The 12327-nt window shown below is 33.5% G+C and overlaps 1 protein-coding gene across 5 annotated transcripts in view; it reads right to left on the reverse strand.

The window, feature by feature from the left end:
* Positions 1-12327, reverse strand: part of RICTOR (RPTOR independent companion of MTOR complex 2) — a 130566-nt gene that overhangs the window by 4824 nt on the left and 113415 nt on the right. For 2 of the 5 annotated variants that reach the window (XM_030926789.1, XM_030926791.1), the window contains 11 exons: positions 11630-11722; positions 11145-11251; positions 10348-10577; positions 7947-8952; positions 7390-7461; positions 5308-5485; positions 4509-4593; positions 3557-3790; positions 2167-2322; positions 1702-1825; positions 79-217 (listed from right to left, as the gene is read on the reverse strand). In XM_030926789.1, coding sequence (XP_030782649.1) covers positions 79-217; positions 1702-1825; positions 2167-2322; positions 3557-3790; positions 4509-4593; positions 5308-5485; positions 7390-7461; positions 7947-8952; positions 10348-10577; positions 11145-11251; positions 11630-11722 — 2424 coding nt within the window. The remainder of the gene's footprint in view (positions 1-78; positions 218-1701; positions 1826-2166; positions 2323-3556; positions 3791-4508; positions 4594-5307; positions 5486-7389; positions 7462-7946; positions 8953-10347; positions 10578-11144; positions 11252-11629; positions 11723-12327) is intronic. The other 3 variants (XM_030926792.1, XM_030926793.1, XM_030926790.1) reach the window with 3 other exon arrangements.

Here is a 12327-nt window from a genome sequence, read left to right on the forward strand (position 1 = left end):
TATAATGTGTATTTTAATTCAATTCAAACACTGAATTATTCTTGGAAGATAAATTTGAGAAGTACTAATCATACTTACTTGTAGAAACTGTACATCTTGAAATAATTCTTGTATGAACCTCCGACATGGAAGTCTGAATGTGCAGTGTGACAGCAAGTGGGAAACCTCAGAGTAAAGGCATATGTCATCAAATGTTTGAGGATACTTCTCCTTAATTCTAAAATAAAAGATTACGGTGTGATGAAAACTGTAATCATGATGTATCTATTTTTCCTCCAAGGTATCACTTACTTTAAAAATATATTTCCCTACAGATATGGATTAGATAGCATACTTGGGGTGATGACTTGAGAATATAAAATATTAAATATTTCTCTCACACACTTAGATATTCTGAGTTTGGGTTTAAAAAAAAAATTATTATCAAAACCTGAATACTTCTTGTAAAGTTGAAGCATTCTTTTCCATTGGCGTGAGAAACTGCAAAATGTATTTATCAGCCTAGGATGATTAAAATATGTTCAAAATGAAGTTTTAAAATAGAAATACATCTTTAAAGTTAAGTTATTAACATCCCTGACCAGGCTATTTCTTTGGATACTTCAAATAACAGCTTTTAGCTAGGAGAGCACCTCAGAATCAGCTGTGGGTTGGGTGGGCGACCAGTTAAGGGCCCGCTCCCAGAGCTCCTGGTCCAGAGGTCTGCTGTGGGACCCTGATACCTATGTGGGACCCCAATACCTATATCACTCTTTAAAAAAGCCCTACAGCTGGCCGGGCGTGGTGGCTCCTGCCTGTAATCCCAGCACTTTGGGAGGCTGAGGCAGGTTGATCACCTGAGGTCAGGAGTTTGAGACCAGCCTGGCTAACATGGCGAAACTACGTTTCTACTAAAAATACAAAAATTAGCTGGGTGTGGTGGTGCACACTTGTAATCTCAGCTACTCGGGAGGCTGAGGCAGGAGGATTGCTTGAACCTGGGAGGCGGAGGTTGCAGTAAGCCGAGATTGTGCCCCACTGCACTCCAGTGTGGGTGACAGAGCAAGACTCTGTCTCCAAAAAAAAAAAAAAAAAAAAAAAAAGCCCTACAGCAGGAGACACTGAGGTGCATTCCTTTTGAGAATCACTGCTTTAAATAATAAGAAAAAAATTAAACCAAGAAAATATGACTTGTTACATGTAAGCCCACTTTCCTCAAACTTTTTGGTCTCAGGACTTTCTTAAAAATTACTGAGGACCCAAAAAAGCTTATTTTTGTGTGGGTTATAGTGACCATTAACTACTATATTAGAAATTAAAATTGAGAGAATTTCCTAACATGAATTAATTTATTTTAAAAATAAATCCACTACATGTTAACATAAATAACATATATTTTAATAAAAATAACTATTTTCCAAAAGTAAAAAGGTGAGAAGAGTGGCATTATTTTACATTTTTTGCAGATCTCTTCAAAAGTGTGGCTTAATAGAAGATAGCTGGATTCTCATACTCGCTTCTGCATTCGATCTGTTGCCATATGTTGTTTTGGTTGAAGTATTAAAGAAAATCTAGCCTCACACAGGTATGCAATGCAGTTTAGAACTACTGATGAACTACTGATGTAAGTTAACTAGCCTAACTTTTGAAGTATTTCAAGAATCTTTTCTCAACTTAAAAAACAGAATAAACAAATAATACTTATGCACATAGTTTACTCACGTTAAAAGCCCAGTCTCATGACATTTAGTTGAAACTGAACTACTCAAATTAATGACTAATCTTAGAACTTCTTTGCGAAGGAGTATACGGCACATTGGTGTATCATCTGGAATTGTTTTAACACCTAAAAAGATTTCAGGGAGAAGTTAAATATTATCTATATCACAACAAAAATAATTAAAACTCATGAAATTTATTTTTAAACTTCACCTAAACACCTAGAACTGAGATCAATTACACATGATCTGCCTATCATTTTGGGAGCAAAACTCTAATAAAAGCAGATAGCTAAGAGGCTCTATATCAGTGGGTGATATAGGTGCAATATTTAACAGTGTTAAATTGCTTCACTAAAATGGATGTATTATTGTTTTAAGACAACTTTAATTTACAGTATTTACGAAAAACAAAACCAACTAATAACAGTTTTACTAATAATGATTGGATCTGAATCCGAAGACTCACCTAGTAACAATTCCGTGCTTTTGGTGCTGCTAGCTGAGCCTTCTTGAGACACTCCATCACTGCATCCAGAAATCCCCGAAAACTTAGAGGGAACCACTTCTAAGGGATTATGGATGGTCTGCTCACACCAATCAGAATATGGAATATCTTGAAAGTCTGAAGAAAAAAAATAATTATTTCAATTAAAGCACCATAATGGCTTAATTCCTGTGCTTACATTGCACACTAAAAAGAAAGAATATAAAATAACAGCTTCTCTAATTGTATGCAATACACCAAACACTCCAAAACTTTTTTCCTCATAGAAAATGATTATAGCATGAAAAGGGCCTGGACAGGGCTGTTCACAGTGGAAAAGGCCTACTCCAGGGATCTGTCAGACTCAGGCCCCACTGTGACCTGGAACCATGAGAGCATCAGCATCTCAGCATAACATAATTTGGCATATCAGTGTGCTGCAACTCACCTGCTGGGAAACTCTGAATTAGAATACCAAAAAGGAATTTGGAAAAGTAAACCAGAGAACTTTAGTCATCACCAGTTTTTCTGAAGGTGGTTAAGTGATATTCACCAAGAAAAGGTAATTCTTTAAACACACATATACTTATTTAAAATTGCTAATATATGTCACTTGTTGATAAAAAAAAAAAAAAAAAGCTCAGTATAGGTCTACTTTATTTACTTAACAAATACATACTATGGGCCGGCCTGCTGTACAAAGCAGTACATACATAGGTATCAGAAATATAAAAATGTAAAGACTGACAGACCATACCCTAACTGAACTTAACTGAGTGGAAGAACAAAAATAACCAAGTTGTAATCATCATAATTGTCATAAGAGATCTATGTGCAAAGGGCAATGAGAGGAAACAGGAAGGAGTGTCAACACCTGCCTCAGAGAGTCAGAGAAGACATCACAGGCCAAATAATGCTGACATGTAGGATGAGGTGGACTTGCCAAATAGACCACGTATGTGTAGGGAGGGTAAAGAGCAAAGAGAGGACAGCAGGGAAAATACGTTTTTCATGCCTAGAAATGTGTTCAAAAACTTCAGGTCAGTTAGTAAAGACATGTCAACTGCAGGAAAGGAGGAAGGTGAAAAAGACCACTAGACAGATGACAGAGTGTCTTGTGTGTTAAGAATGAATAGCCATTAAAGAATTGCACACAGATTAATTCCAGGATATAGTATGAAAGATGAATTGGAAGAGACCAAAATTAGAGGCTAAAATACTAACACTCCAATAGGGAGACGCTAAGTGACTGAACTGAGGCTGAGATAGTGAGAATGGAGCAAGAGGATATATATGATTAATAGGGCTGGGAGATGACTTGTGGCCAGATTCAAATTCAAGTGGATTTACCTCAAAGGACATGATCACTTACCTGAATGACTACATATTGCACTTAGTTGGTTGCTGGGCTGGAAACCCAGAATTTCAATACAGACACAATAAAGGCAGTTATCATCTGTATGTTCCTGTAGTCCAGTGTCTTCTGTACTTTCTAAAAACAGAGAGGCATCTGAATGGATTGAATTCATAATTTCCGTAAGACTCATCTGCTGTCGTAGCAAGTGAAAAGAATTTTTTACAAGACCTCCAGTTCCAGATGGAAGACCTGTGCATAAGTAAATATAAAACATAATCCAATAAAGATAGTACTTTTCAAGGTATCGTAAATTATGTGAAATTTTAAAGAAAGCTAAATAGCACATTTTATGACTAAAAATCTAACTGGAAAGAAAAATGAATAATTTGCCTTAAATTATAAAAATAAGGAAAGCTAGCAGACATTTGTTATTTTAATATAGAGTTTTAAATACAAAATGGAAAAACTGAGATTATATAACACATCATTTCAACTATCTTCAATATTTGTCTAAAGATATGTAACAATTCTAAGTATAAAGAAGCATCTGTTTAAAAAGTCATCAAAATCATAAAGCTATAAAACCTGTGGCTTATATTTACATATTAAAATATAACAGTTCGTAACAAAGATCATGTATTTTATAAGTACATTTCTATCTCTCCTTACTCTAAACAAATAGCTATTTCCTGGATCTATGAGGATTTGTGTTACACATTGTTCATGTGCTACTTTTTAAAAACAGAAACAACTTCAGTACTTCACTGAAAACAATGTTAAGTCCCTCACACACACACAAAAATGTGGTTTAATTTTAAGCTGACTTTAACAATTGTTTTGGTATAATTTTAAAGTTGATCCAAAAGAGAATCTTCCTAAATTTTTAGTGTTATCCTACTAGACAGAACTAAGAGTTTTCTTTTTAATATAAAGAGGCATCTCACAAGTACAAAGCACAATGCATTACCTCCTGCATCATGGGCAAATGCTCTTGCACCTCGATCATCATGTGGTGGTATGTTTTTTGTCTGAAAATAGGGAATATCCTTTACCTAAAAAAGATATAAACCATGGTAAGTCCTGCTATATAAAAATAAGCCCACTTTATGAAAATTAGCAAAATTAAACAAAATACAATTAAAATAGAATTACTATAGCATATGAACCTATAATCAAGTTTACTGAAGGTTCAACTACCAAAATTTAACAAAGTAACCCAAAAAGTCTTTATTATATTCTTAGTGAGTAAATGGACATTAAAATAATTATTTTAGTGTTTATCTAAAATGTCTTTAAACTTCTAAGAAAATGTGTTCTTTAGTACTATATACCATCTAGAGATCTGTGGGCATCTCCTGGGATTAGGGTCACCTTAAATTACTGGGTACCACATGTGGCTACCTTTCATGGGATAAATAGGAATGAGGATTTTAAAATGAAGTGTAAGTTAAAAGTGACTAAAAAACAAGTTAGAAATTTCACAAATTTCTACATAAATTTCTATGGATAAAGAAATCAAATGAGATACTGATTTAATATGGGAAGAGAGGGAAGGATAATGTTCTAAGGACTAAATAAAAGAGTACAGAGTAGTTGAAAAAGGTAAAATAATTTTAATCTTAAAGTTTCTTTAAACAAAACGGTCTTAAAAATCATGCTGCCCCAAACTAGTGCCCACTCTAAATTATGACTTCTAGTAAGCAGTTATAGAACATGAAAAAACAGGAAACCAACTCATAGGAAAACAATAAAATGTATTATGATACCTGGAATATATCATTTATATCCACCGGGAGAGCAAGACCGATGTAATCATCTGAACTCCCGTATGTGGCACTGGACACCATGGACCGCACTGAGGAGGATCGTTGCAGGGTATTTTGATTAATAGGACTCAATAAATCTTCTTTATCTAATGATGCATAACTTAAGGCTTTCATGAACCTATAAAACCATAAAAAAAACCACTTGCATTAGTTTCTTGACCTGTTATTTTAATTATATGAAGAAATAACATATATTCCTACCTTCATAAAAGACAAGCAGCTAGTCATGTATTAAGCAGTGTCATCTTGTTTACTGGGAACACATAAACACTTTAAAATATTAGCTGTTATAGACTTCTATGTAAAAGGTCATCAGTAATGTTGGCTGTTATCAAAAACAATTGTTACGGTCGCTCAGGTAAAGGTGAAAAGGTGGGCAATTAGAATAACTTTCAACATTTAGAAGTAAAAAAAGAAACTGACCTCAGAAGTCAGAGCATGGTCCAAGGACTATCTTCATAATCACTTGAGACTACTAGATTTGGCATTTATGTAATTAACGATATGTGTATTAACTCTATTTAATATTATATTTATAAAAAATAAGATCAATTATATATCATTATTTGTGTGATAATTACCTTAATGCCTTCATTATCAACATAAGTTTATGTAGCACACAAGACAGACACAAGAGCAAAATGGTCATTTATAACAAGAGATATCCTGGCATAAAGCACTGATATTTCCACAACATACTCCTTACTACTAGAGATTCCATAACAAATATGATACACTGGTATTTCCATAAGATACATCTTTCTCATACAGATTCTTACTTATGCAACAGACATGCTAAAATATTTACTTGGCATCTGCTGTATACATACAAGGCACTATGCAAGGTTCCACATTTATATACATTTATATGAAGATATTTTTATTTGGAAAACCAAGTCTTTAAAATGTATGAATGCAGCCTAATATTAAATCAAAGAACTATTTTGTAAAACACACAAAATAAACGCTTTCTAAATAGTAGCTATTAAGATTATCATAGCAAAAAAGAAGCTCCTAATTTTCACCCAAAAAAACAGTCTTTCAAACTGTAATCTGTTACATTTCTTTGATTCCATAAAACTCTTCAAGGATTACTGGAGTGGGAGGAAAACAATTATTGGATAATTCCCCTTCCCAATTCCTATTTCAACCAGTATAGCTCCCTTTTTATCTGTTCTACCTATTGGGTTTCCATATAAACCTTTATGTGGAAGAGGAATTTCTCTGCTTAAAACACAACAATACAAAAGCTTAAAACCACTGATCTAGTGCAATCTTCACCAGATAAGGTAACTGAGGCTTAGGAATTTTTGAAATTCATGAACTTTACTGCATAGATTTACTGCAGTGAGCTGTTGAGAAGTTTCCTTGGCTTTGTCCTGGACAAGGTTGTGAAAGCTAGTGAGTTCCAGATAGATGAGACATTGCTGCACCATTTCTTAAATCCTACAAGGGTACATAATTTGTCATCTGCTACCAGGAAACATTCTATTAAATGTGTTAAGTATTATTGAAACAAAACTGCCTAATGTTATTAAGAATAATTTAAGGGCTAGATGGATTACATTAAATAACAACCAATGATGATAAAAATAATAGCTAACTTTTATTGAGTGCTTAATATGTGCTACAGTATTCTAACATACATTGTTGACAAACAAGTAGTTGACATATATTAATCCACTTAAATAAATGTAAATGAATAATTTAAAACTAAGGAAAGCTGTTTAGAAGCATTTGATCCAATCACAAAAATTATAGGTACAAAACTTTTTTGCAACAAATAATGTGTATCTTTTAAAAGTAAAATCTAAACTATTCACTTTGACTAGCTTGATATAATCTAAATATGGTATCGAAATCCCTGCTGAGTCATGAGGATCAAGTAATTCATTTAGTGTTTATTAGGTTCCTATTTAATAATCACAGCTACTTAAAGTGAAAATAATTTCACTGCAATTTTCAGTTATCTTTTTAAAAAATAATAAAGAGGTCAACTTGTGGAGCCTTAAATTGACCTACCTGAAAAGGTTGTTTGTTATTGTAGGTCTTAAGCTCCTGATTCCCCCGACATGCTTCTTTTTAAAATCGATCCTTGCAGAAGCGAGAAATAAATAAAAAAAAAGCTTGTGACTTGTATGTCCTTTGCAAAGCATGTGTGTTTATTTTCAGGGCCTATAGGACTTTTTCCCCCCTCGCAGCTGCAAGAATCTATTTCAAGTCATATCGGGTAACAAGGAGCTTATAGCCTACCATAGTAAACAATTATAATAGGTCAGTTATGAGGCTTATGTAGTGTTTAAAAAAACCTGGCTAACGTTTTGTATTTAAATCTGTTAAAATGCAACCACTATTGGTCACTTCTTTTTTTTTGAGACGGAGTCTTGCTCTGTCGCTCAGGCTGGAGTGCAGGGGCGCGATCTCAGCTTACTACAAGCTCCGCCTCCCAGGGTCACGCCATTCTCCTGCCTCAGCCTCCCGAGTAGCTGGTACCACAGGCGCCCGCCACTAGGCCCGGCTAACTTTTTGTATTTTTAGTAGAGACAGGGTTGGTCACTTCTAAACATGTATTTGCTCACCTGCTTGGTGTTAATCGGGACTCAAAACTGTTGGCCTTCATGGTGATGGTATCAGTAAATAGCACATCTTTTGCTGGAGATGCCAAAGCTTCAGAGTGAGATAAGGATGGATGCATTCTTTGTTGTTGTAGTCTTTTCAGTGTAGCATAGCCAAAAGCATCTCTAGAACTTGTGTAACTAAAGTTACAATCTGCTAGACTTTTAATTGTAGCAATAGAGGGTGCTTTAAGGGACTGTGCTCTTCTAGGAAGCGTATGTGAAGAACCTGGAGGCACCAGGGACACCGAATTTGATTTGGAGAGAGACAGATGGTTAGACTGTGGCGTCAAATAGTGGCTTGTCTTAACAGTTTTAGTACTTACCACAGTACTCATGCTTCCACAGTCTGTGTCCATAGTTGTAGCATCTACACCTACTGTCTCTCGTGAAGGACTTGAGCTCATTGAACTTATGCCACTTGTTGTAGTGTCTGTATTAAAACTTTGGCTACGCATCTTCATATGTGAGCTTGTTGAACTTTCTACTAACCTCTCTCGGCTTGTATTTTCTCTGTGATTCTCTGTACCAAAATTCTTGGTGAATTTTAAGTCATTTTCTCCAATGCTTGGTGTACTACCAGTGTCTTCAATGTGCTTATTCCCCATAAATGAAGTCTCTAATTGTAATGTTTTCTGTACAGTGGATTCGGGTGTAAAATCATCACTATGATTAAAATCAACACTGGGCTCCGTAAGTGTTCTGATTCGTCTGTTGCTTGTCTTACTTTCAGATGACAGTTTCCCTCCTTTTGGATCACTGCTACTACGATGTTTTTTGTTAGGCAAAGTAAGCGAATTTAAGATACGATTCTTCACAAGTTTACTAGAAGCAAAGAAAGGGAACGAATTTTTATCCTTTATGGGTCCAGATCGGTCATAAAATGCTGGCTCTGTATCTTCATTGATATCAAGGAAAAACGTACTAGTAGAGCTGCTGCCGAACCGGTCATCCTCCAATATGAACATACCTATGATTGAAGGATCAATTAATAAAAACACATAAAAAATGACAAATTCATGGTAACTACTAGTGACATCACATTTCAGGAAATATTTTTTTAGTCATCTAGAGGAAAAAATTTAAAAATAAAGGGTTAAACCATTCAGCTACATGAAAATATCCTTCTTGAAACCCAGAGTTTGGACTTGAATAAAAAGTAAAATTATGTAATTTATGAGAATATTCATGATGAAATTAAAGGGAAAAAGGAGACTTGACCAAGGATGCTTACTCAGTTACTACAGATTCCTGGTAGTTCATCTTTAAATTACTATAGGCAGGAGAAATTCATCTTGTAAGAAATGAATTCCCAATCTTAAAATATACTTACAGAGAACCAAGTGATAACATTTTAAATTCATGTTTAAATTATGCTTATTTCCCATTTTACCTTAGACACTAAGAAACTCATTAAATTTAGTGCCCAACTCTACTAGAAGATGCAACTCAAGTGAGTGCCTAATGACATCTAATAGGATTTTTCTTTTATTTTTAACTTCTCTGTTGAATAATTATAAACTACTTCAAATAAATTTTGAAAGAAGGTAAAAGAAAATCCTAAGTGAACTTGCATACTGCATTGCCATTTCTATATTTTGTCAATTGTAAGATGCACACTTTTCACATTTAATCTCTTCTATTTTCACACAGAATCTGATTCTAAAATCAGAATGCATCTTACAATAGTAGTATGTCCTAGTTTAATAGGCAGCACTTTTTCTTCTTCTTTTGTGGTACATAAAATATTGGTACATTTCATAATTCATGGCATCTCAGATTTGGTGAAATACAGTCTGATAAATCTGACACTATCTTCTTAAAAGGAAGAACCATGCCTTAAATTTTATACACCTAACACCACTTAGCATGGGACTTAAAACCACAAATCATTTTATGTATAACTATTTTTGCTACTCTATTAACAATTTCACTATTTTAAAATTTAGTGCTTCTCTCAAAAATGAAGATGTGAATGTAATATCTGTTAAAAATATATTCTGGCTCAATAATCTCGGTATCTGAAAAATGAGTAAAAAGATTAAATAAAGAAGGTAGATAAATAAATACTTATTATATTTGTTTCTTTTCTGCCGAAAAAAGGAGGACTGGTTCTTCTGGCACATGGCTTATTACATAACTTTGTAGGAATTCTCAAAAGCTACTAAGAAGGAGAGAGAATAATGTAAGCTGGTGATTATACTCTGTGTTATGAAAAGATATACATTCTCCAAGAGGCTATTATTGCCAAAAAATTATCTTAGACAAACGCAAATTAGGAATGTAACAAATACATTTAAATTTTAAAATTCAAATATAAATGTTAACATTTGCTAACTTTAAATGAACCTGTCAGGATACTCACTCGATGGCACAGATTCACTTTCACTATTATGTCTAGAGCTGGTTGACTCTGAGTTCAAACTTAGAGTGCTTGGAATAGATGAAAGTTCATTACAGAGTTGTTCCACATCATCTGGAACCACTGGCCACAGATGTTTGCGACTATGCCTCACAGCATCCCAGTTGTGACATTTTAGAATATCACAGCCTTGTTTGGTTTTAGCTATGAGCCCAAGTACATATACACAGGTCCTGTATATAAAAGATACAGTAAAAACAGTTATAATTCCAAGCTGAGATTTCTTAAAGCAACCAGATTCATTTGCTATATGTACTTTGAACTTTCTCTAAAACCCACCAAAATGGTTTCATTTGTGGAAAAAAAAAAAAAAAAAATTTATTAAAACTAGTTAGGAATAAACTAACAGCAATAAAAAACAAGCAAACTTTCCCAATAAAGATAGTAATTACAACAAAACAAAAAGAACACAATGCAATATAAGCAAAAAGATATATATTAGCTTTTCTAGTACAAATCTGGAACAGTTGGGCAAACTGGACTACTGGAATATCTGTATAACACTATGCCTTACCTGTTACCTACAAGGCAAACTTCAATATCATAATAAAAATCAAATTACAATAGTAAACAAGGAGTTTGTTTATGTTTAACTTAATACAGTTAATAATCTTGTATCATTAGAACTTTCAGTGGATTAACAGTTATGCACTGCACTTAATCATAAAATACTTTTCCCTAACATCCATTTGTGAATAACAATGTCTACATTAGAAAGATTTCTGAGTTAAATGCCCTACCCTCTGATGGAGAGAACTTCACACTGTTTTGCAAGTTTTAGTATATCTGGAATCACGTTTTCTTCATGTAGCAAATTGAGACCCCAATTTGATGAGCCGATATTTCCCTGAAAGAAAAGAAATCACTTACATCAAATAGATTTACAAGAGTAACTCTTTCAAAAGATTTGGAAAGCTACTAAGAAACAAATTTAACCTCATCTCTGAGACAGAAAAAAATGTAAAAGCCTCCTCAAGTAAAGAACATTAGGCATGAATTAATTCTAGTTGTCTTAGCAACAAAACAAAAGTCACAAAACTAATAGTTCAACCAACTATTCTTCAACATAGAGATAATACTTAAATTGGCAGGAACAATCCAGTCTTGAATATTAATCTAAGAAGAAGTTCCAAAGAAAATAATATTTATCTATTTAGTATAAATGAAAAAAAAACCTGAAAAATCTAAAAATTGTAAAGATCTTACAGAAGTGTTTATTACAAACCAAGGCCCAAAGAGATGCTTTCAGTTTTTTAATTTCTTCCCATTTATCCAAATCTGGTGTACGAACATTACGACAGAGTTCTGTAATAATATTCTGGAGAAATAAAAAAAATAGCATGAGTAATAATATATTTATGTATTTATTTTCTTATTGCATCATAAAACCTATATAAGGCTTGCTTTTTGTCATTTTTGCATACTTAAAGTTCTAAATAATTTTATGTAAAATTTCTTGAGAAGCAGCATTAGGGCAGGGGTTCTGAATTCACATTCTAGAATCATCACTTATTAACTGCGTGGCCTTGGGAAAGTTACTTCATCTCCCCACCCTTTGATTTCCTAATATTTAGAAGAGTGATAATAACATTTGCATCATAAGGTTTCAGGATTTAATAAATTATTGCACATACAGTGCTTACCAAAGTACTTGGCACTTAGTATTACTAAACAATCATACTTATTCTTTAAAGCAGAAAGTAAATTAGTGCTTAGGTTTTATCATACTATGTAAGTAGTAATACTGAGAAAATCATTTAAATTTTTGGTGAAATTTTCAAATGTTAATATGAAAATACCTGTCCCAATAGTTTTCACAGACATAATATAAAAACACATGAAACTAGAGAGTACGTTTATGTAAAACTTTGTGCTCCTGAGATGAACAATGATACAAAAAGGAACTAAATTGTTAAATAACTA

Source organism: Rhinopithecus roxellana, chromosome 3 (genome assembly GCF_007565055.1).
Source record: "Rhinopithecus roxellana isolate Shanxi Qingling chromosome 3, ASM756505v1, whole genome shotgun sequence".
NCBI lineage: Eukaryota > Metazoa > Chordata > Mammalia > Primates > Cercopithecidae > Rhinopithecus > Rhinopithecus roxellana.